The sequence below is a fragment of the Brachypodium distachyon genome, chromosome 4, assembly GCF_000005505.3.
Source record: "Brachypodium distachyon strain Bd21 chromosome 4, Brachypodium_distachyon_v3.0, whole genome shotgun sequence".
NCBI lineage: Eukaryota > Viridiplantae > Streptophyta > Magnoliopsida > Poales > Poaceae > Brachypodium > Brachypodium distachyon.
This window is the reverse complement of record NC_016134.3, coordinates 34,945,208-34,969,268: the sequence shown is the minus strand read 5'-3', so window position 1 is coordinate 34,969,268 and position 24,061 is coordinate 34,945,208. Positions and strand designations below refer to the sequence as shown.

Below are 24,061 nucleotides of genomic sequence, written 5' to 3'. Positions count from 1 at the left end.
ATAGTATTTGATTGGTTAAACTAGTATTCATGTTATCATTCGAAATAATGTGTTTAGAAAGAAAATGTTTCAGAACCACGGTATTAAAACCATGCAACAACTAACAAGTGATAATGAAGCAGACTCGCTCCCCAAGTCCCCATTTTGGACAGGTATTACGCGGTTCAAACATGAATTCCTGAATGCACAGTATATTTTTCGGTCGGAGTAACAAATAATGCACGCTGTGCAACATACTAAGTAAGTAACATAACATAAAGGTTTTTATTTCCAGGACATACACTTGATGAAGCCAATAGCATCATCAACAGGTTTTCAAATACGTAGTTCGAAAGTTCCATCTATTTGAGCAAATCCTATAGCCAGGGTTTACAATGAGAGCCTAGGTTCAGAACTGCTCTGCAAACAGGCAAGAAACTGGCACTGCCCTTGCTAGCCTGAGAAATCAGCCATCTACTATCAAACACCTATATACAGCGTTGTTTATTTACATAACTTAGACAACAATTTACTTATGGAAACGGCAGCGGGCGGCCTAGGTACGTAAGTCTTCTCGTGTCAGCAGCGTGATGGTCTCTTGTAAGTTGGTGGCAAGGATGGACAGTTCTCGTTCATTTTCGCATATGGTTCTATCGTGTTGTACTCTGGGAGCTCCATCTTGTACTCCCCGAGGATCTGGCAGAAGGTAGGCTTGTCTGCCTCGGTTTGGCACCAGCTAGGAAGCCTGGCCTGGTCGTTTTGAAAAATCTTGAGCATATACGCGTCCCGTATCTGAGGCAGAAATAATTAACACAGGATCAATCAGCCAGAAGAAGAACAGTTCATGCATTTTTCTACATCTGAGACTGGCTTAGAATTTCCAGATTGAACATAAGTATAGTTTTTGTGAAAAGGATAAAAGGGCTTGAAGAAAATGCAGAAAATTTACTGAAGAAAAATAGCTTGTCTACAATGAAAAGTGAAGAGAGCAAAAACTGAAGAAAGCACCTTTTCAATTGCAACTATGACTGATGAATGGACTGGGAACACTTACAGTGAACTCGGTGACCTGAATTGACTCTGTGAAAGGAGCAAACACTCCGGCCTCCTTGTACATTGCAAGAATGAAGGAAACACAAGTGGTTGATTTACCATCACTGTATACCCATTCATCTTGCTCAGGGATGGTGAGCAGCTGATCAAAAGACATGCCACGCCTTTCAGTCTCAACAATGATACCATGAAGGTCCAAACCCTACATAAATAATAGATACCATGAGTTTCCTAATTGAGCAGAACTGTCTAGCAGATAGAAGCACAAGTACTATTCACTCATCTTTGACTAAAGAAATATAACAGCTTATTTAAGCAAACAGTCAGTTTATTTCAAGCTCAACTAATCAATGTTAACCTCTGTCAAAGAGAACCAACATAAGGCCACACCACTATTGCATTTAAAGGTTAGGTACATTAGAAGGCTACAATCATGCATACAGCCAGAACTGATCTCAGGTGCCAAGGAAGAAGTTCAACAGAAGTCACAATATTTTTGAACCTTCTGTCAGATTGAATCACTACAGACTTACTGGACCGTACACAATATATACTAGAGCCACAAAATACATAGTAGTTTACAAACCTCAGTCCCAAGTCGTTTGTTAAGGGCTTCATTCCACATGTTGGCAGCATAAAGTGGTTGTAATCTAGTCCACATTGACATAACAGCCATTACCTGAAAGGGGTAAATGATAAAGTTGAGCATTTCAGACACTATCAGTGACAATACAGTGCAATACATGAGCTAAACTAAAAACAGCTAACAGGTCTTCTGTGAGCCGACCAACATTCAGTACTTCAATCTATCTTTAGTTCAAATGCTCGAAGCCGTTATACATCATTCAGAACATTGCCAGTACCACTTCTACACGACTTCACAAGATGATGTGCTTTCTTCTACCCTGATTAGGTTGCAAACGGCGGCCACCTACTGGCCACTTACCGCCGTTTATGTTTAGGACTGTGAAAGCGAGCTGACGAGAGCAATGTTTAGGATTGTGAACAGCTGGCGGAATATGAGATGCGGGCCTGGCAGGCAAGATACGACGCCGTTTGACATCCCTAACCTTGATACTGCAGGCTTCTTAGTATGCTTCCTAACATTTTAACTAAGATAATATATCTACCTTCTCCAATTATAACTAAGAACATACATTCAATCATGAAAATGCATGCTATTTTTATTTGGATTAAGAGAAGAGTTCAAAATGGGTGTATCAAGTAAGTCTATTCATAAGCAATAGTTTGGTTGGCATTAGCACAAAATCCATGTGATATGCACCGTGATATTTACATAGGCACCCATAAATATCACCAAGAAATGTGTACAGACACTGCTAATGCTAAAAGCTACTCCCTCCGATCCTAATTTGTTGTCGAAATATTACATATATCTAGACGGGGTTTTTTTACTGGGACTAGACGCTTTTTAAGAATAGATACATCCATATTTGGGCAAATTTGAGTCAAGAATTTAGGATCAGAGGGAGTAAATAAGAAACATGGTTGAGGTCAAAATAAATAATGAAATCAAAGCTTTGCATTGGTCGGAGAGAATTACCAGATTAGCATCAAGAGGAGGTGGATAATTGTCTCCTATAGTATCAATCCAGCTAAAGATCATGTTATGATAGCCATATGGCTTTCCGACCATGCTCCGGGCAAATTCCCATGCGGCACTCTCATTGAATGTAGAACGTATATCAGGATGTAATGGCAAAAGTGCTATCTGAGGATTTGATCCATCCTTGAGTGCCATTTCCCACCATTCATCCCAGGGAACTATAGCAATAACCTCTTCTCCCTGTTGTTGCAATTCCGTAGTCAAGACAAATCAGAACTGCAGTTATTTATGAAACACTAGTATGCAAGGCTACTAGTTTTGGAAAATAAAAGTTCTGCTAGTTTTAATGCACTTCAAGACTACAGGAGTAAGCCTTATGTCAGATAGCCAAGACTGATCAGGCGGCTGAAAGCCCAAATTGACATACAACTATCCTTGGAATAACAACATAGTATATCCACTTCAAGGACAACCTAGTGAGTAAAGGTTTACTACTAAAGCATAATTTCAAATATTAAGTGGGACCAACACAATATTTAAACTAAAAGGAGTTTGCTGATGAGAACGACTGAAGATGTACAGAACTTGCATTGCTTTTTACTCTTTTGAGTTTATAGAGAAGGCGTGAAGGACTAAAAGCAGTATTAATCATGCAGTTACTGAACATGATTAGGGCAAAGAAAAGAAAGAAAATGACAACAGCCACAACATGTTATCTATTGCTTGCATACACCATCTGAAGAAAATTAAATGAAGAACCGAGATTCATTCATACTATATCAAGCCATCAATTACCTTTTCATTTTCAAAGCCTGATTCTGCAACCCAGAGATCACCCTTCTCATCTTTCAAGCAAACAGCAGTGTGCCCAGCAAATGCACCAGTTACCCATTTCTCTAATGTCTCAAACCCACCCCACCGTCCTCGAATCTTTGACAGAGCCAAAAAGTCACCAGATTGTATATCCTCCTTTCTAATATTAGCAACCCATGGTTGAGAGCGTTTCTCAAATGTAGCTCCCATATGCTTCTCTAAAAAGGCCAGGTTGGAATATTGACCCCAGCCAGTGTTTGAAAACAAAGGTAGGACATCAATCAAAGATAACAAAGTTCCAAGCATCCCAGACGGCATGAGAAAAACTGAGATACCATGCTGCTTCACCTGATCACAAACATGGAAAGTTTATACTGTTGAGATTAATTTCATGAGATACAGAATCAATTAAAAGAGCTTTCAGAAAGAGAACACACATATTCCAGTTCTGCTGCTTCTTCCCATGATGAAATCTCCAAAGTGTGTTCCCGAGCCGCAAAATAGTAATCCCATGTTATCCTATATGGTGTTGCAAACACATAAAGATCCATGCATGTCCAACTCTGAGCTGAAGCAGTCTGCATAACAGGAAACTCATTTGTTAACACAACACTTATGGATATTCCAACAGTCAGATAACCTTGAACGGCCAATGTTCAGGGTTAAAATCTTATCTAGCACAGATCAAGTCAACCCAAAGACTCTGCTTACAAAATGTCCACTGCAGGATAGGCTGAGCTAAATATTGGGCATGTTTTGTTTGTAGCCACACTTTACCAAACCTTAGGCAGACAAGTTTGGCAGGTGTTTGGTTGCAGCCATAGTTGTGGCATGTCATACTTTCTTAGCCCCTTACGCCACATGTCATAAACTCGTTATTTAGCGAACTTCTGCCACACTTGTGGTTGTGTCAAGGAAATTGGCAACAAGAGTGCCAAACATGCCCGAAGTTTCGTACATGATACTATTCAAAACCTCATGCACAATACTAGTATAGTTGTATATTACCACGGCGAGTCAGTGAGCGTGAGGCAGTTGGATGAAACCAAGTGGCAAATTTCTATACAGTGGAAAGGAAAATCCATAAATTTCTACAAAAAGAAAAGAAATTGTAGCATTACCATAAGGAACCAAATTCTGTGAATGCATTTGAGTTAGAAATATGAAATGAAATCCTACAAGAAAGGTTAGAATTATAGACTAGCAGAGATAAAAAAGAAAAAAGGATTTGCTATGATGTGATGAAACTATTTTGTTCACGGCTCCTAATATCTGCGATGATGTTACCATTTCTAGTTGGCTGATTTAACAGTAGTTGCCCAAGTAAGTTTCAACAAAAACTACTCTGCAAAGTGCAAAGTTCATTGATAGCTAAAGATCTAGTCCTAATGAGGAAAATCAAATTATCAAAATAAAGTGGAACAGCTAAGGTTTGCATTTTACAACACCAAATGCTAGTTGTGGACTTGTCGTGACCAAATCAAGCAATACATTGCCTGAAAGGTCTCTTAACAGTCACCACAAAGAGAACTATCCCAAACATGGCTATAACGCAATAGATTCTACTGCCTAGTTCCTTACAAAAAAAATCTTCAGACCAGCACACTCCCAGGTCCTGATGACAACTAGGAAACACCAACGTATTAACGCAATTGAGTCGTTTCCAAAGCTAGCTACTACTATACGGAACAAAATAGCAACGCTACAAGTAGTCGCACCTAATTTCACATAATCCGGAAAAAGCGGAGGCAACCTGACTTCAGGTCTGAAAGGCGTACCTTGAGGCGGAGCACGGCGCCGCCGATGTCGGTCCCGTTGCGATCGCCAGGGGTGAGCTCGAGCGCGGCCTCGTTCACGGCGAAGCAGGAGCCGTTCCAGGCGGCGGGGGAGAGATCGCCGGGGGCCACGGCGGCGACAAAGGAGGGCAGGAGGTCGACGGCACTGTGGAGCGTGTTCATCACGGGCCACGCCACCTGCCGCGGCAGGATCGGCAGGACGTCCCCGGGGCTGAAGGGCAGCTTCATCAGCCCTACCGCCCCGCCCCGCGGCAGCCCCGTGGTCAGCACGAGGGAGAGGAGGAGGAGGAGGAGCCATAGGCATGGGAGGGCGTCGGAGCGCCTCCGCTGCGCCATCGCCGCCGGTGAGACGTGCGCGCGGTTGGTTCCCCCCTTCCCAACGATTCAGGAAGTTTTTTTCCTTTTTTTTTTTTTGCTGACCTCGTCGAGGAGGCTTACGCGGTGGGGGGAGATGCCGTGTAGCGGACCGTTTGGTCGCGGTCGCGGCCAGAATTTTCAAGCCGGCTTTGCGTGGCTTTTGGATTTCGGAGGATTTTGAGGGTCAGGGGATATAGTTGAGCTCGAGTTCGGGTACCACTCGGGGACGATATCCGCAAGGCTTCAGTTTCAGATATCCGCAAGGCCCACGTCGTCTTGCTTTTCGTTAATGTTTTCCGCTGGAGTTTCTGGGCGAAAAGGACGACTCGGATCGGGTGTTCCAGGCAGGAACCTGTTGGTGTTCGGTAGTCCTGTGGCTTCGTCAAAATCCCAAATCTGTACTCCAGACTCCAGTTCCGCAGTTTTCACTTCGGTGTTGAAATTTAGAGTTCAGCCATACGTTTGGTTGCAAACTTCAGCTTGGTTATAAATATATAGCTTTAGCTGGTTGCTCTTTCTGTGAAACTAGGATGACTTTTGGGGAATGTTCAGGCTTTAACAGTCACAGACCTGAATATTTTTTCATTTGTCCATGATGAATGGAACAGAAGCAGGGCCCTTTTGATCTAGAAAAACTACTCCGTATTAATTTTTCATATTTCCTTACTTCAGACACTTCGATGCGAAAAAGACTGCAAATATCCACAAGTGTCTGTGCTTTTAAAATGTTAGTACTTTGTGCTTCCTCTGTTTCTAAATTTTTGCCGTGGTTTTAGTGCAACAAGAATTTAGAAATGTACCGGAGAAAAATAAGCTTGTGTACATCATCCTAGATCTTTTCAAATTAAAAAACACGATCGTGAGAGCAATGCCACGTTTTTATTAAAAAAATAAACAAGCAACCCTCATGTGTAGAAAATTTGGATAGCAACTAAGAGGTAGTAAGTAAAATTAGAAGGTTGTGATACCGCATGAGTAACTAGAGGAGGGATCACATATGTGCACAATCATTGGATACTAATCATAAAATTGCAAGCAAATATTCCGGTCTTCTCAGATAAAAAGTATCACACACCTAACTCGTGCTTCTTTACACTGATGTAATGCTGTTGAAGTACAATTATCTATGTGTTGATATAGACTAAAAAAATGCATCGCATGTTCAGATAATGTTGTATGATGGGGTATCATTTATGGTGATCTCGAATCAATTAAGTCATACTACTCCCTCCGACCCATATTAAGTGACTCAAATTTGCCTAAATATGAATGTATCTATACCCAAAAGACATCTAAATACATGTAATATTTCATCACTTAATATGGGATTGAGGGTTTCAGGGTGACGTATGGCTGCCACTAATTAAGATCACAATGGGAGTAAAGATAATGGTGTTGGCTAGAAAGATTACTATTAATCACCACTCTCGCCACATCAAGGTAAGAAAAAACACCACAGTACACAAACACGTCTCTATGTCTCTCGCCTTACTTTTGTCATGATGTAATTATAACTTCATTTCAACCGGTTATACCAGGACCCAAATACAAAGGATATTCCAAGGAAGTTTGATGGATTGAAATCTCCAAAAAAAAAATCTCTTTTGGTTGTCTAATTTGCAGGATTGAATCTGATAGAAATTTATTCCCTAAGGACCATCTGAGAGCATGGTATTGCGGAATGAATAGTAAAGCCAACAAAATTATTATCTGGTGTCAAAGGAATTGAATTTTTTGTACCATATACATGATCGAAACTTTAAGTTTAAATGCATGCAAAGTTTCTTGTAAAAAGGAGTAATTCTTGTGTTCTGAAAAAAAGTATTATGCTTGAAAAAAATATAGTACTCAATACAATTCCCTCCGATACATAAAAAGTGTCGCCCACTTAGTACAAAATTTGTACTAACTTAGTACAAAATGGGCAACACTTTTTATGAATCGGATGGAGTAAATTCGTGTTTCTTCTGAGGGACACAGAGAACTTACCCTTTTTACATGAAAAAGACTCCAACATGGAAATGTTGTCTTTTTAGACTCTTTAACATTGAGATTTTATCCTGACTTCGTTTCTTTTTATCAAATGTTCTAGCTTTGTCGTAAGACAAACTTTTAAGATTTGATCAAGATTATAGAAAAATATATCAACATTTACAACTATAAATTAGTTTCATTTAATTTGTCATGATATATATATATATATATTCATAGAGTATTTATTTGAGTTGGTATATTGAAGACCGACATCCACAACTATAAATTAATTTTATTAAATCGTCATGATATATGTTTATATATAGTATATTATTTGATATTGTGGTTATCCGTATATTTTTCTATAAATATTTTTTATTTTTTATAAAGAGAAAGCGATGGAGTAAAAGAAAACCACACGGGAGCACATGCTTTTGGATGCACCTTTGAGTTTTCTTTCCGTTTGCACTATATTTCAAAGAAAATTGCTCACTCCCTCGAAAAAAAATTTGCTCACACCTCTCCAAAAGAATCCCCTATTTCCTTTTCTCGAGATACTATAATGGCCCTCTTTTTTTTTTCTGCCTTGTGTCTAAGTAGAACACGGATCCATCCCAAGCTAGGACGCAGCCAAGGGAGGAACAGTTCGACCGAGAAGAGGCTGGAGCCTGGCTCAAAGTCTCAAAATCTCTACTCCACAAACCGCGTGAGCCAATGCCCTGTAGTTCGGCACTCCACTCCGCTCCACAAAACGGCAGGAGTACAAGGCACTCGGGTTCGCGCTAGCTTCCACGCCGCAGTCATGGCCGCGGAGCAGCACGCAACGCAACGCTCGCCTTATTATCACGTCACACCGGCCGGGGCTGCCTGGACCACCACCCGCACCGCTGGCACGGCACCGCGTTCAGCTACAGACTTGGTCAAACGTGATTACGAGGTCCCGGGTCAGTTTTTCTTTTCCGGTCAGTGACGCCATTGCGGCTGCCGTTTTCGGTTCGCAGTGGGCCCTGCTGTCATCTCTCGGTTCCGCTGCCCCGCTCCAAGCCCCCTGCCGTTCGTTGATAGAGAGAGTTGACCAGTTCGTTGAAGGAAAACGGCCGCAAACTAGGAGCTCTGCACCGTTTCTTTTTCCTGGCCCGCTTGATCTTTTGTGCCTCGTTTTGCCTTTTCCTAGCAAGAGTGTTCATAATGTAAAAATTGCATGTTTTCTAGAAAAGGGTTTGCACGGGAGATTTTCTTTTCTTATGGAAATCGAACTGCTTGTCCAAGGAAACTTCTGTGTTTAAAAAAAAATGGATCAACTGAAACACGGAAAATCTCCCATCCTATGGAATCGGAAGCTTTGAAATGCAAGAAGCTTTTGCGTTTCTTTGAAAATTGAGCTGAGCGGAGCACCGGAATTCCATGAAAATTGAACCATTTGGAGCGCGGAAACTCCCTATGGAAATTGAACCGTTTAGAACGTGGGGACTCTCTACGGAAATTGAACCGTCTGGAGAGCGGGAATTTTCCACGTTTCTATGAACACTAGACTTTTTGGAGCGGAGGAAGCTCCCAAATCGAACCGCTCGGGGCGCGGGAAGCTCTCAAATTGAACCGCTTGGGGAGCAGGAAATCTTCATGTTTCTATATAAAGAAAATAAAACTACTCCGTATATTTGAATTGTTTCCTCAACATTCCACATTGGTTGAAGCATTCAAAAGCTTGATATTAATACAGTCTGCAAAACAGAGGGAAAAAGGCTGCAAAAGAGATCCAGTCTGATCATCAATTCATCACCAGATCCATCCTTGTACTTGATCCCTGATGATGAGCAGGAGCAGGACGCTGCTCACTTCTCTCTCCTGCCACTCCCACAGACAAAACCAGTCATTCCATCCGATCTGGCCTGAAGGACACCCACACACAGAGACACACAGTCATGCACGCCTGCCTGCATCTTTGTTTGATTTCTGACAACAAGGTGCCCCATGTCCATCGACGCTAAAATAGCAAATCAAGAAAGCGAAAAGCAAAGTCTCGAATATGCCTGCCGCTGAGCCCTGACCATGGCCAGCGCACAAATCTAAAATCTGCCGAGCAGAAAAGAGGAGGAGGATTAAAAAAAACAATGGGCGGCGGGTGCTGGTCTGTCTCTTCTACTGGGTAGAGCGCGGCCTCTTGTACGCTCCCTTAGCGGCGGCGGCGTAGTTGCCGGCGAAGGAGGTGTTCGCGACGTCGGCGGCGGGGGAGACGTCGGCGTTGGGGGTGTTGGCGGCGAAGGAGGCAGGGTTGTTCTTGGGGACGGCGAGGGAGCTGGAGAAGGAGTAGGAGAGGTCGGAGTAGAGGTTGACGACGCGGGCGATGTTGTTGTTGAGCTCGCGGATGAGGGCGACGTTGCGGGAGAGGCCGCCGGGCTCGCGGGTGGCGTGGTTCTGGCCGATCTCCTGGATCAGCACCCGGTTGCGCTCCAGGATCTCCTGCACCTCGGTGAACCTCCGCTGGAGCGCCTGCACCGCCTTCCCGCCGGTCGCTGCCGCCGCGCCGTTGTTCTTCTCCCCCGCTCCTCCCCGGTTCACGAGCTCCTCCCCGCCGTTGCTGATGCCGCTGTCGTCCTCCATCCCCTTCCCGATCTACGATTCTGCGCCCGTCGGATTTCCGAGGTCGTCCTGCTCACACGGCGTCCAAGGAATTCAAGGAAAGATTCGGAAAGGATTGATTCTCTCTGCTTTGTTTCAGAAAGGAAAAGATTTGGGAGCAGGGAGAAAGGGAAATGTACCTCCGACCCGTCGAAGATCTACTTGGAACTGGATAGTGCGTACGGGCGGATTTCCACGCAGAGAGACGGGTATATATCTTGGTTTGAGAGAGAGGTGGACAGAAAGATTTGGGGAAAGATGTATCGGGGTGCGGGCCGAGAGAGATAGATGTGCTACGACATGTGGAGATCGCTCTGACGTGGGATTTTCGGGGCGTTTCCGCCTGAAAAGCGCTGGATTTTAGGGGCAAAAGCGCCGAGATTGCTTTCGCTTTTCCTTCCAGTGGCCCGGCTTATCTTGGCAATTGGTTTGGGTTTCCGGATATTTTCCTTTCCTGTGATGTGCCCAGCCGAGCAAAGCTCCGGCTCGGGAATTCCATTTGCTTGCGGACATCTCCTTCCGCCGGTACAATTCTTTACCTGCATCCAAAACAAGCGTGCTCTAGAAAGGAACAACAACGGGGATGGTGCGAGGAAGGCTGGATTGTCATGGTTCTCCAAGGGGGAAAAAAGGGTCACCTGAAGTTTTCCAACCAATATCAGGAAATAAAATTAAAAAACAAGCTGTAAACCTTGTGCCATAGTTGTCGTCGATGAAGACGCCGCCACAGAGGAAAGACAACCGACCAGATTTGCCACGAGAGGGCAAAAGGACGAGAGACCAGATCTAACCATAAGGACAACAAAAACGACGAAAGATTTACTGCACCTGTTGTTGTTGTTGACGTCGCCGCCACCGAGGAAGAACAACCAACTAGATCTGGCCGCTAGAGGGCCGAAGCACGAGAGACCAGATCTAATCACATGGACAACAAGAATGAAAAGGGACTGGATCTAGACATGAGATGGTATGTAAGAGATTCTTAATTGTTGGCTAGGTTGGATCTTACCGTGAAAAGAACGAGGAAAGCATCTTCTGTTGCCGATCGGACCAAATCTCGACGAGGAGAGGACATGAAAGGCATCTTTGATTACCATTGACTCTAGATCTAGTTATGGGGAAAACCGGAAGGCGTCCTCGATGTTTCAACCACACCAACGAGAGAAGGCGTATTTGTGGTGGGGCAACAAAAGAGACGGGCGATGATGCTTCAAAGGAGGAGCCACACACGCATGAGAGAGAGAGAAGGGTGCGCCATGAAAGAAAGAGGTAGAGAGAAGACGAGTATTGTGAGGAAACTCTTGAAGCCGAAATAACTTCTTTGAACGAGTGACCACATTCCCATCGCTATTTATAGAGATACATCCCACACGGTTTCTAGGTGCCGCTATTATTTTTATTGCCAGTTGTCTACAGCTCATTGTATATATCCATCCTGCATTGTTGACTTTTGGCGTTAATATTTACTTCTTGTAGTGGTGCGGTGTTCCTTATATTATGCACAAAAAGGATTTGCTAAACCATATCAACATGCCTATAAACAATGGACTTAACGTCGACATTTAAGCGAGCTTACACAATGTCTTTCAGTGATTTTCTAAATTTTTTTTTCAATTTTCCAATGTTTGTTACTCTCTCCGTCCAACAAAGGATGTCTCAACTTTGACTAAATTTGGATGCATCTATACACTAAGTCATGTCTAGATACATCCAAATTTTGACAAACTCAAAACATCTTTTGTTGGACGGAGTGAGTACTTGATTATGACATGCCACTACGAGTGAATTAGATATTTATGTGATTAATTTTAACCTTTCGTGCTCTAGGAACTACCAAACGGAAAATGAGTTATCCATGTACTCAAGAACATAAAAGTGGTTATGTCCATACACATAAAAATAAGACCCGTCAATGGTTTGTTGAACCGGTTGCGGACAAAGTAAGGCCGCCGATTAAAAATCCTCATTTCATAAGGTTTTGGAGATGACTAGGAAAATTAGTATCTCACATGGTTCAAGTGGTAGAACTATTTGATTTCAATTAGAAATTGTTTGAAAATGGCTTTATCCCTTTTGATGGTGGTCCTAGTGCAAGACGACCGCCCATGTGACGGATAGCGGAGGATCACGATGATCTTGACCAGTTCTTGTTGTCTAACCCTCTCCCACATCCATATGAATTTGGCCACATCAAGTATTGTTAACACTACTAAGCTCACCCCTGACGCAGTAATAAAAAGCGTCAGGGCAGATGCACAATTTAGACACGTCTTGTAAAGAGTGTCAAAGGTAGCAACTGGGAGGGCGCGGCAACAAACAAATCTGACACTCCCTCGCAAGAACCGTTCAAACTATTGGCGCTTGTTTATTTAAGATGCGCCAGGAGAGGAGAATGCTAAACAGCTCTGACGCTTGCTATCTTAGAAGTGTCAGTGGTTTGCTTTGGGAGACTAACACTTGTTGAAAGCAAACCGCCAGGATCCTTATGCTGCTGCACTGAATACATTTTATTGTGTGACTTGCATTCGTCAGAGGTCAAATGCACTGGACGAGTATATATATGCAAAACACTCTATAATGTATTGACAAATTTATAAGAAATATAGAATAGCCATTCTGCAACCTAAGTTCCCGCCCAAGCAATCCCGCCTCAAACTAACCAAATCCATGTCCTCCCTCCAGGCAGTGCATTTCCCCCCGCGCGCGCGGCGGTGCATTTCGCACCATGTCGGCGATGCATTTGCATCCACACCGGCAGTGCCCTGCCCGCCGACGGTGCATTTGTACCCGCGCTGGCAGTGCACCGCGCACCGCTGCCGGTGCACCGCCGCCGGGGTAAGTAGTGCAGTCGGCGGAGCGCCGCCCGTGCACCGGTGCCCTACCGTCGGTGCACCGTGCACCGGCGAGTCATCAGCAGTGCATTCCGCCGAAGCGCCGCTGGCGCACCGGCGCTTCGCAAGGCAGTGCACTTTGAAATCAACGACGAATCGCACCGCCGCCGCGCTGCTCCTCGCCGTTGTCGGCCGCCGAGGGACCCCCGCTGCCGCCCCTCGCTCGCCGGCGGTGCGTCACGATCGGCCGCCGCACGACCTCCTAATGGTGCGCGCGGCCTATAGGGGAGCCCGTTGCAGAATAACTATTATGCAACTGTTTGCAGATTATAACTACTCTATATAAATATATATCGATTACAAAACGTCGTCCATACAATAAAAGAGAAACTAATAGTAGAACTGGTTATGTATAGCTAGCTATTAATTAGATACAATAAAACAATGCCGGTGTGTGGCTGCATTATCGTCGTCGTCGTCGCCGGTGTTCTCAACGGCGGTGGTGGAGTCGGAGTCATCGGAGTCCGCGTGCATGGCGTCTACGGCGGCCCAGTACTCCCTCACGACCGCCCTTCCCCGCTGCTCGACAGTGCACGTACGCTCCGAGTTGAGGAGCGCGGTCTGATACTCTCATTCGTACCGCGTCTCCGCCGCCTCCAGGCCGCACTTGATGGCGTAAGCTTCCATCTGGGAAGCCCGCCTCACGGCGGCCATCTGCCGTCGGTCGGCTGCTCGAGCACGTTGCTCGCAAGTGCAAGGAGCTCTGACACTCGGAGGACGTGCTGGAGCTCGGCGTCGTTCTCATCATCATCGCTGCAGAGGTGCCGGCTAGGCGAGGAAGACGGCCGCACGCGCCCATGACGGGAGGAGGACGGGATGTCGTCCTCGTGCCGGGGCCGCTTTGGTGGCGGCGAGCGAAGGAGTCCGGCCGAGCTCATTGCAGCGTCGGCCGGCGGCGGAGGCGAGGAGGACGGCGGCACACGCCCAGGGCTGGTGGGGGATGGCGGAGTTGAGGACGGGACGCGCCCAGGGCGACTCGCCGAGCTCTCGGTCGGAGCGACGCGGTCCTTGCCCTTGTCCTTGGCCATGGAAAACGAAACGATCGAGAGGAGCTAGAGAGAGTGGGGGAATGAAGAGGAGAGAGCTAGCTATATGAGAGATGATGTGATCAGAGTAATGTTTATTTGCGGGAATATATAGCCACGTACGGAGATAGTAGTGGGAAGAGGAAGCATCAGTTCGTGAGAACGCGAGCGTACATTGTGCGCGAAACCAAGAGTCTATCGACACACCTCTAACGTTTGGAACCACAAACAGCGTCAAAGGTGTAAGTGCTCCGTGTTAATTCGAGCGGGAAACCAAGAGCCTGCAATAGTGACACGTTCGTCCAACAGAATGTCACATAGTAAACGTGCGTAAAAGTCGTTGATCAGTTAATGGAATGCGAAGAGTTTCTATAACTCTAACGTTTGCTCCCGCGTGAAGCGTCAGAGGTGATGCACCTATGATGTTTCCTCGCTTTGGAAGTGTCAACGATGTTTCTATCTCTCTAACGTTCCTTGTACCGAAATGTCAGCTATATCATAGGGTTTCCACCTCGCCTATAAAGACACCGATCGAAAAGCACACTGGGTAGCTAGCAACACACACGCACACGCACGCACGCACACGCACACTTCATCACCTATGGAGAGGAGCGCTCGTAAATGCAGTAGCGGCTGACCACCTCTCCGACGCGTCCGGTTGTTGCCTCGTCGACGCCGACGCAGTCGCAACATGAATGTTGCCTCATCGGCTTCTTCCTCGTCGTCGTCGTCGACCACTCGGTCCGGAAGCTCAACGACCATGCCGAGATCTGATCGAGCACCAACAACATCAGCTCGTCGTCTTTTTCGTAAGAATTCCCATCTGCTCGTCTTTTTTTCGTAATATTACAGAGGTATTCCAAGTAAAAAGACGATGACATTTCTTCTTCATTTCCTCAACTACCTTTTCCACCATTCCTTTCATTTCCTCCTTGATCTTTTCTTTTCCTCTGCCTTCCTTTGTTCTTCCACAGCTTTCCTTTCTTCTTCTTCCACGCGAATCTCTTCTTTCTCCTTTCGTCTTCCATAGCTTGTTTCTCTTCTTCCACGGATCTACTTGTTGTTCTTCCTTTTCCACCTTCTTTTTTTCAGATGATCTCCTCTTCTCCATCACCTCAGCTACTCCGCGGCGCTGACGATCGACATTTCTATGTGTGCACGATCTTGCATGCAATGCAATGAAATGTATTCGATATTGTATGCAATGCAATGAAATTTATTTGATCTTGTATGCAAAGCAATGAATAGTGTGTTCGATATGCATGTATGGATTTGGAATTAAATATTATGCATCATGTGTATTCTATCGATCTTGTATATGCAGTACCGCTATGGAATGTATTAGCCGATCTTGTATGCAAAGCAATGAAAAGTGTTCGAACCGTCGTTCAATATGAATTTCCATTACTGTAATTTCTTTATGTGCGATATAAATCGCAAATTAGAATTATCGCAGACTAAACAAACATCAGCGGTCTATTTTCTTAATCCTAAGAGCATTAGTACCGACGTGTGTCACATAAAAAAAAGTCAGCCTAAAAAGCATATCTGACGCGTGGTGGGTGCAGACGTGTCAGAGGAGGGAACGACAGGCGCTAACGTCTGTACCCGAGAAACTCCTCTCTGACGAGTGCAACATAAGGTGCGTCAGAAGGTTTTCGGTTTCTCTGACGCGTCTAGACGTGTCAAAATTTCCAATGTCATCGCTGAGACTTGATTGCTGACACGTCCGGAATGCGTCAGCATAGAGGGTTTCCCACGTGTCAAAGATAACTAGTTCTGTAGTAGTGTAACCCCGCTTATGTGTTTCCCAAATCCCCAAAGCAAGCCAAAAAATCAAGAGGAGGAGAGCAGGGACATAAGAGCCAACCTAGCTGCTCGATTGATCTACATGGCCAATCGGCGATATTGTTCGTGGTGAATGTTATAACCTCACCGCTCTCGATTTGGCACCGCGACACCTAGAATGAAGGATAGTGAGAGTGAGTCGGCGCTTGGTGTTCCGGTTTTATAGGGCGAGTTGGGTGATAGTGAGAGTGGCCGAGATGAATGAAGTGCGGACACAATGGATATAAAGAATGACAACATATCAAGGTTAGAACAAAATATGGATTGTATGCAACCCATTTGGGATTTTGGGCAGTGACAACTAATTCAACTAGTGCAACCACAACCAGTTTTGTAAAAATGTCTTGGATTTATTGGTGGCAATTGTTTGCGCGAAAATATATGTGATGCTGTTCTGCTTATTGATGATAGTATGTTAAAAAACTGTTTGAGCTGTTTTGTTTAGAGTGTTTTTTTTTCCGATGTAGTGGGGCTCAAACATATGCAATGACAATCCATTCACAGGCAAGGCTACGATAAACAGTGGTCGTCTTTGAGCCATGCATTCATATTACAATACAAACTGTTTGGGAGTCAAATAAAATGAACAAAGTTTGCAGTGAAAATGAAACTTTGATTATTTTTTTCTTGCTTAGGCCATCCACTGTCATAGTTTCTTTTATGAAATTTGGCAGGTTTGTATGTTATGGTACAGCATACGTTATATCTATATAATTATGTTTTTTTTGAAACTTTTAGTTGTCTCGAACCGAGACAAGAGCACACACACTTATCGTTCATTTTGTTTGTATCTTATCGTTCCTCTCCATTTCGTCGCAAAATTTCTTCACGTACCTATTTTTATCTTCTCCATCCATGGCAATTTGATCGCACCGCATACTCATGGAAACACGGGACCAACCTCGGGCCCTTTCTCCTCCACGGCTCCACGTTGGAACCCGGGAGTTCAGACGGCCGTTCTGTTGAGTGTCTGCGACGACGACCAAGCAGAGCAGCCGTCCTGCGCCGGCGCCGTGACCCGCTCCGTCCCACGAGATCCAAACGGAAAAGAAAGAAAAAAAGAACTCCAGGAGAAAGTTTCAAAAACCACTCCCACTCTCTCCCTCCACTACCCACCGCACCGCCAATCCAAATCGAGCGCCTAGGGTTTCCACCACCAACCGGCCGGCGATGCCCGCCTCCTCCGTCTCCGGGAGCAGCGGCCCCGGCGCCGTGTCGCCCGACGCCATCATCGAGTGGCTGCAGGACGAGATGGGCTACCCCTCCGCGCCGCCAGCCCCGGAGCAGCTGCGCAAGATCTGCCGGGGCAACATGCTCCCCGTCTGGTCCTTCCTGCTCCGCCGCGTCCGCTCCGAGCGCACGGTCGCCACGGCGCGCCGGAACATCCTCGTCCACGGCGTCGCGGCCAGGCGGGCGCGGGAGGGGAGCGCCGGCGCCGGCGGGGGCGACGCGGCTGCCAGGCAGGCCGAGGCCAGGGAACGCGACCTCGCCGCCGAGGAGGCTGAGCGGCTGCGCGGGGTCGTGCGAAGGCAGCGCAAGGAGCTGCGCGCCCGCATCGCGGAGGTCGCCCGCGAGGAGGCCGAACGCAAGCGCGTCTTGGGTGAGCGCTCCAATGCCAGGTACCCAATTTCCGACAGAATTAGGTGCTGCTAGCGAGCACCTACTGTCCATGTATGGATTAGACGATTCTATCGGAGAAATGGGGATTGAATTTATGCTACATTATGGTCTTCAGTTTTTCAGCTTGCTAAATCTACAGAGAAATGCATGAGAATCTAGGACTTGGTATTTACCAACTGTCACAACTTTTCTGAAGCTAAATGGAAATGCATGAAAATTGAAAAATCTACCGATAGAATTGCCACTCCTGACTGGAGCTTAATGGGGACAAGGTTTGATGTATTCAAAGGGATTTTCAGATTGATGCCACCTAAAAGACTGACAAATAGTAGAACCATTGCAATTATTGGTGCAGTTATGGCCACTCTAAGTGCTGTTTCATTTGTAAAATGGTGCAGTTCATGGAAACAAGTATTGGCTCAGTTTTGACCACTCTAAATTCTGTTTCATTAGTTAAATGAGAACAAGGTTTGATGCATTCAAAGGGATTTTCAAATTGATGCCACCCAAAAAACTTGCACATAGCAGAATGTCACAATCTCCATTTAGCACCTTGCGGCAATTATGCACTAACAGGGAGAGGTACTCACTCATTGCATTCACATAGTCATTGTAGAAGGATACATCAGAGATTTATTTTATATAACATATATTGCATAACTTTGGCATTAATCTTTAGTTCTTGTAAAAACTTGAAAAATGTGTAGAATTTCATATTTTCATTTTGTTGTGCTAATCTAATTGTTGCAGTGTGTCCACCACTCTACATAAACATATGATTAGAGCTAATATTTTTTCTCATGTGGAATTGCTTCTTGCTCCATTAATTTGATGTTGTACAATTTTAGTCTTACTGACCAACAATAAAATGATGAAGACTCCATATCTTTTTTCAATGTTAGGCACAAACAAGTTATGCTCGAAGCATATGATCAGCAATGTGACGAAGCATGCAAAATATTTGCCGAGTACCAGCGTCGTCTGCATCAGTTTGTTAACCAAGCAAGAGATGTGCGAAGGTCAAGTATAGGTGTGGCTGGAACTGCAGATGCTGTTGAGGATATGCAATTGCAGAGCGAGAGAGATGACCTTTACTCGACTGTCAAAAGTAACAGGTTGTCAGAGGATCTTGTCCTTGTAGAGACCTCGCGTGAAAGGAGTATACGGAAAGCTTGTGAAACTCTTGCGGCAGACATGGTTGAAATGATTCGGAGTTCATTTCCAGCATTTGAAGGGAACGGCATTAATTCAAGTTGCCAGTTAGATGTGGCAAAACTGGGCACTGATTTGGATGGTGAAATACCACCGGATGTTAAAGCTGTGGCACTGGATTCCCTGAAAAATCCTTCCTTGTTAGTGCAATCAATCATTACATATACATCACGCATGAAAACACTTGTACGTAAAGAAACGGATAAGATTGATATACGTGCTGATGCAGAGCTCTTGAGGTACTGTCCTGGTTTTGTTTTCATTTGTCCTTCTACATTTCAAGAACAAGCATGTAAGAGTTAGATGTTCCTGCCACATAGTGATGATTCTGTGAGCAATATTCTTTCGTGGGCATGTAACTATTACTGTCTTTTATTATATAAAACAACACAGTAGGGGCCTCCCCTATGGTGCTTCACTCAAAACATATTCTTTCATGACTCTGAACATGCTTTGCTAAATATATTATCTTACTAAGTCAGTTGCTTATATTTCTCTGCAGTAGATGTTAACCAGATATACAAATTCTTGTTCCTAGGTATAAATATGAAAATGAGCAGGTCATCGATGCTGCTTCAACTGATGCAAGCTCACCCTTACCATATCAGGTATATGGCAATGGAAAGATTGGGTCAGAGCTGTCGACTCGAGGAACATATGACCAGCTACTAGAAAGACAGGTACTCCTTACGAGGTAGTTTGGCGGTCCTATTAACACAAACAATATTGTTTATGTACTCCCTCCGTCCAACAAAGGATGTCTCAAGTTTGTCAAAATTTGGATGTATCTAGACTTGACTTAGTGTATAGATGCATTCAAATTTAGTCAAAGTTGAGACATCCTTTGTTGGACGGAGGGAGTACTACATTTGCAGCAAAGAGCAATCTGGTATTATTTCTGTTGGATATGTACTTCTATTGCATTCCCACACTTCTTTTCCTGAACTCATATTGACATCTTCTGCATTTGCTGTATTCCATTACTTCATCTGTTTTTAATGAAGTTGTTGATAAGTTACATTTAGGGCTTTGTCATTTTAGGGTGGCTTTGTTATATTCTCTAGAGAATTTCACAGTTCCACTTCTTGTTATCTTGTTCTGTTACTAAAAAGGTTTCTTGGTGCCGTGTCTAACTCTTCTTACCTCGCTGGCTCACTTGAAATTTTGTTGTCCTGATGCCTGGAACCTCATCCCAAACAAGGCACATGACACTAAAGTTAACTTCTGTACCACATTTGGCCTTGCAGAAAGAACATGTTCAGCAGTTCTTAGCCACAGAAGATGCTTTAAATAAAGCTGCAGAAGCTAAAGCTCTAAGTCAGAAGCTCTTGCAGCGCCTCCATGGAACTGTTGATACGGCAGGAACTAAGAAGCTGCCCATAGGGAACACCTCACAGAACGTGACCAACAACAGGCACTTAGAGGTACGTGTTCAAAGTTTCATCATGATATGATGGAAGCTGTTATAGCATTTTAAATTTCTATGCTTACAGTGACATAGCAAAACATTTTTATAAACTAAATGGACATGTAGCCATGTCTGAGATAAGTACTGTGGGATTCCAGTTTCATATTATTGCGAAGTTCAGATAAACATATTACTATGCACCACTGTCACGAGTCACTGTTTTTAACAGTAGGATGTGCTTATAGCTCGAGCCCATGAATTTTCATGTGGGTGCTTATAATTTATTTGCACATTCTACGAGTCACTGTTTTTAACAGTAGGATGTGCTTATAGCTCGAGCCCATGAATTTTCATGTAGGTGCTTATAATTTATTGGCACATTCTACGAGTCACTGTTTTTAACAGTAGGATGCGCTTATAGCTCGAGCCCATGAATTTTCATGTAGGTGCTTATAATTTATTGGCACATTCTTATACTGTTTAAGACATGCCGGTTTGTATTCTTTCTGCAAAGTGTTAGCACTTATATGATTTGATAGATGTGTGTGCTTGTTTCTTGTAACCTAATTATTTGTGCATTATTCTTTTCCAACTAAAGCATTACAGAAAACCGAAAATATATTATATAAACCATAATCTTTCCTGATAGTGTTGGCTACATCATTTTAGCTGGATGTTTGGGCCAAAGAAAGAGAAGTTGCAGGATTAAAGGCAAGCTTGAGTACATTAACATCTGAGGTACAACGTTTGTATAAGTTATGCGCCGAATGGAAAGAAGCAGAAGATTCTTTAAAGAAGAAGTGGAAGAAAATCGAAGAATTTGATGCTCGTCGATCAGAACTTGAATGCATATACAGTGCTCTTCTACGGGCTAACATGGTTAGTCTGCAACCTTTTGGTTTTCTCTATCAACTCTACATTTTGTTTCATGTAAACTAGATTGAAAGGCAATTCCCAGTGTTTGATTTTGCCAGCATGGTTATCAGGTTAGCATCAAAATCAGCAGTGTAATGAGCTCAAGTATATTTTACTCACTTGAACTAAGAAATTGTCTATCTGATTTATGGGCCTTGGTGGCTGGTAGCTTTTGGTGATAGTAGGAGCTTACAGATTAGTTTACCTGCGGTGGGGACTATAGGACTCTTGGTGCTGGGTCTTACTCTATATATGTATTCGCAATTAAATGTGATAAATATGTTTACTCCTTGAATGTTGACAGCGTTGTGCTATATATAGGAAGCATCAGCATTCTGGGAGCAACAACCATTATCTGCTAGAGGATATGCATCAAGGACAATCATCCCTGCATGCAGTGCTGTGGTAGATATGTCGACTAACTCGAGAGATCTAATCGAACGAGAACTAGCCGCGTTTGGTCAAAGTTTGGAGAATAGCTTATGCAGGTTACCAGCGACTCCTCAGGTTGGTAACTTATTGAGCATTTCCTGTAAAACGAGTATGTTTTGATTCGCCTTGTTGATCCTTTCATTGCATTTGCTGATGTTTTTCTTTCATAGGCCCTTCTGGAGGCTTTAGGTTCTAATGGAGCTACAGGATCAGAAGCCCTTTCAGCTGCAGAAAAACATGCTACTCTGTTAACTGCAAGAGCTGGTGCTAGAGATCCATCTGCCATACCATCTATATGCCGCATCTCTACCGCTCTTCAGTATAATTCCGGTACAGTGTTTTTGGAGTTCTATTCATTTTTCTTTTTGCTTATGATGATTGTTTATCACTGAAGGTCTTATGGTCAAGTATACTCTGCTGGCGTATACAACTAATGTTACTGTCCTGATTACTGAACAAAGTCATTGCAAGTTAATGAGGGACTGTTTTGGCATTCTTCTCTTAGGTTGTAGAGAGTATACTTATGTGTTTCTGGTTTCTTCTTAACAGTTTCACCAGGCACAGAAGGCACAGATTCTGGCTTGGCATCAGTTTTGAATTCCTTGGAGTTTTGCCTAAAACCGTGTGGTTCTGAAGCTAGCATATTAGAGGATCTGTCAAAAGCTATTAATTTGGTGCACACACGAAGAAATCTTGCTGAGAACGACCGTGTTTTGCTAAACCGTGCACATCGTGCCCAACAAGAATATGAAAGGTGTGTCTTTTTCCTTGAGCGGTATATAATTTCTGAAATCATACTAAAACAGAGGGAATACTTTGTATAACCCAATCTTGTCAGGATACAGTTTATAGGTGTGTTGTACTCGACCACATTTTACACAAACATGGTACATAAGATAGCAACTGTAGCATTTGGTAATTGAGCGATGAAACAAAATACATACACAAACCTTGAATTGAAGAGCTTACTTAGCATAACTAGTAAGGTGCCAGTTTGTTGCTACGGAGTAATATTAGATGTATAGATGATGATTTATAGTAGAGTAAATTATGACGATACTCAGGCAATACAACCCTCTTGCAGCTGATGCCAATCCTATAATTTTGGATCCTTTTCTGACCAGAAATAGTTCTGTACTTCCATTGGTCTAAAACATTTAATTACATGCAATCCAAATAATGTACATTTCAGCTTGTTGCATGTCTCAAGAATGCCTGCTGATGTGCCCTTTTCTTTATGTAGAGTGGCCAACTATTGTCTTAAATTAGCTGGTGAGCAAGAAAAGGTTGTGGCAGAACGGTGGTTGCCAGAACTGAAAAATGCAGTCCAGGAGGCCCAACGGTGTTTCGAGGATTGCAGACGTGTTAGGGGCTTGGTAAGTAAATACTGACTTGGATTTGCATCCACAACCTTCGGATTTTGCTAAGTTGTTACTGCACCACCATTTGATTAAGAGCTGAACTTCAAGGCGACATAACAGTGCAGTCTCATTGTGATGAAATGAGACAAGTGCACCTCAACTGCCTGTGTTAGGGAGTACTTTTGCCACTATGCTGCTTTTTCTTGATGGAACCTTCTCAATTCTCATTCTCATTGCCAAACTTTCTGTTGTGTTGTTGAGTACTGGTTTTGGAACTTGCCAGTTACCACCAACATGAGCATTTGACTCGTGACCTAAAATAGTTCCCCAGGAGATAGAACATCAGTAGTCTGATTTCTTTGTTCAATACCAATATCTCCAGCAGCACGGTTGCATTTGTGGAATGTTTTGCTCTTGACCATCAACCTTTTTCTTCTTTTCTTACTCATGCCTTTCTAACGTTCAGGTTGACGAATGGTACGAGCAACCTGCAGCAACAATAGTGGACTGGGTTACTATTGACGGGCAAAGCGTTGGTGCCTGGATCAACCTCGTGAAGCAACTCCACATGGAGATCTCCAGGCGAACGCTTGCCATGTCTTCGGCGGGTGACGACTAGGTCAGCAGCTGCTACCGCAGCCTTTTATTCTTTGGGGGCCTTTATTATGATTGGTTGGGTTTTGGGAGGGTCTGCCGGATAGCTTTGTGCCATATTGTAATTGCTTTGCGCTTCTTCCTTGGCTTGGCTTGTAATTAGTCTGTATGTGTGCTTTGTATGTTATATCTTGTGTTAATGCCAATTTGTTACATGCTGCACTGCTTATTTCACCTGCAGGTGACAATAGTTTTGTAGTCGCATCTCATTTGTGCTCTTGTGTGGGCAGCTTCGGAAAGTGTAAACAAGAAAGTTGTGTGTAGATAATTTGATTTACGAAAGGAAGTTGCTTTTACGTCCGTTTTAACAGTGGGTAGTGGGCCCATGAAGATTAAACAAAGATGTTGGACTGCGAAGAAGAATTTTTTAATTCGACTGTAACCTTTGCTAAGCTGATCGATCAAGCATGTGAAATTCATAGTACTCCCTCTGGTTGAACCAAACCTGGGACAAGGATGCGGTGGTTGCAGCCTTGACACCCGCCCAGTGCCTAGCGGAAGGGTGCAAGCCATCCGGATGAAATCAGACGTGCACGC

At 44.1% G+C, this 24,061-nt stretch overlaps 3 protein-coding genes across 3 annotated transcripts; 1 reads left to right on the top strand and 2 right to left on the bottom strand.

Annotated features, from left to right (window-relative positions):
* Window positions 1-237: 237 nt before the first annotated feature.
* LOC100824338 lies at window positions 238-5,647 on the bottom strand. The gene is made up of 7 exons (XM_003578027.4): window positions 5,191-5,647; window positions 3,850-3,990; window positions 3,395-3,760; window positions 2,597-2,839; window positions 1,619-1,711; window positions 1,034-1,234; window positions 238-771 (listed from the first exon to the last, which is right to left on the bottom strand). The coding sequence occupies exons 1-7, from the start codon at window positions 5,542-5,544 to the stop codon at window positions 559-561; spliced, it is 1,611 nt and encodes a 536-aa protein (XP_003578075.1). The 5' UTR covers window positions 5,545-5,647; the 3' UTR covers window positions 238-558.
* Window positions 5,648-9,170: 3,523 nt separating this feature from the next.
* LOC100839739 (protein ELF4-LIKE 4) lies at window positions 9,171-10,586 on the bottom strand. Its single transcript, XM_010239840.3, has 2 exons — window positions 10,299-10,586; window positions 9,171-10,188 (listed from the first exon to the last, which is right to left on the bottom strand). The coding sequence occupies exon 2, from the start codon at window positions 10,138-10,140 to the stop codon at window positions 9,679-9,681; it is 462 nt and encodes a 153-aa protein (XP_010238142.1). The 5' UTR covers window positions 10,141-10,188; window positions 10,299-10,586; the 3' UTR covers window positions 9,171-9,678.
* A 6,216-nt stretch (window positions 10,587-16,802) lies between these two features.
* Window positions 16,803-23,832, top strand: LOC100824025 (AUGMIN subunit 5). The gene is made up of 10 exons (XM_003578026.4): window positions 16,803-17,541; window positions 18,445-18,993; window positions 19,293-19,434; window positions 20,002-20,178; window positions 20,832-21,041; window positions 21,399-21,584; window positions 21,680-21,839; window positions 22,059-22,263; window positions 22,753-22,885; window positions 23,337-23,832. Exons 1-10 carry the CDS (start codon window positions 17,093-17,095, stop codon window positions 23,487-23,489), a joined length of 2,364 nt encoding a protein of 787 aa, XP_003578074.1. The 5' UTR covers window positions 16,803-17,092; the 3' UTR covers window positions 23,490-23,832.
* Window positions 23,833-24,061: the final 229 nt, after the last annotated feature.

What these genes read in the sequence shown, in the direction of transcription:
- LOC100824338 (XM_003578027.4), bottom strand. Translation starts at nt 5,544, where the DNA reads ATGGCGCAGCGGAGGCGCTCCGACGCCCTCCCATGCCTATGGCTCCTC. An exon ending in CAGGCTTTGAAAATGAAAAG is followed by an intron (nt 2,840 to 3,394) that starts GTAATTGATGGC and finishes TTGCAACAACAG; the next exon opens with GGAGAAGAGGTTATTGCTAT. An exon ending in TTCAGGTCACCGAGTTCACT is followed by an intron (nt 772 to 1,033) that starts GTAAGTGTTCCC and finishes TTTCTGCCTCAG; the next exon opens with ATACGGGACGCGTATATGCT.
- LOC100824025 (XM_003578026.4), top strand. Translation starts at nt 17,093, where the DNA reads ATGCCCGCCTCCTCCGTCTCCGGGAGCAGCGGCCCCGGCGCCGTGTCG. An exon ending in GCTGATGCAGAGCTCTTGAG is followed by an intron (nt 18,994 to 19,292) that starts GTACTGTCCTGG and finishes TCTTGTTCCTAG; the next exon opens with GTATAAATATGAAAATGAGC. An exon ending in CCAACAACAGGCACTTAGAG is followed by an intron (nt 20,179 to 20,831) that starts GTACGTGTTCAA and finishes ACATCATTTTAG; the next exon opens with CTGGATGTTTGGGCCAAAGA.
- LOC100839739 (XM_010239840.3), bottom strand. Translation starts at nt 10,140, where the DNA reads ATGGAGGACGACAGCGGCATCAGCAACGGCGGGGAGGAGCTCGTGAAC.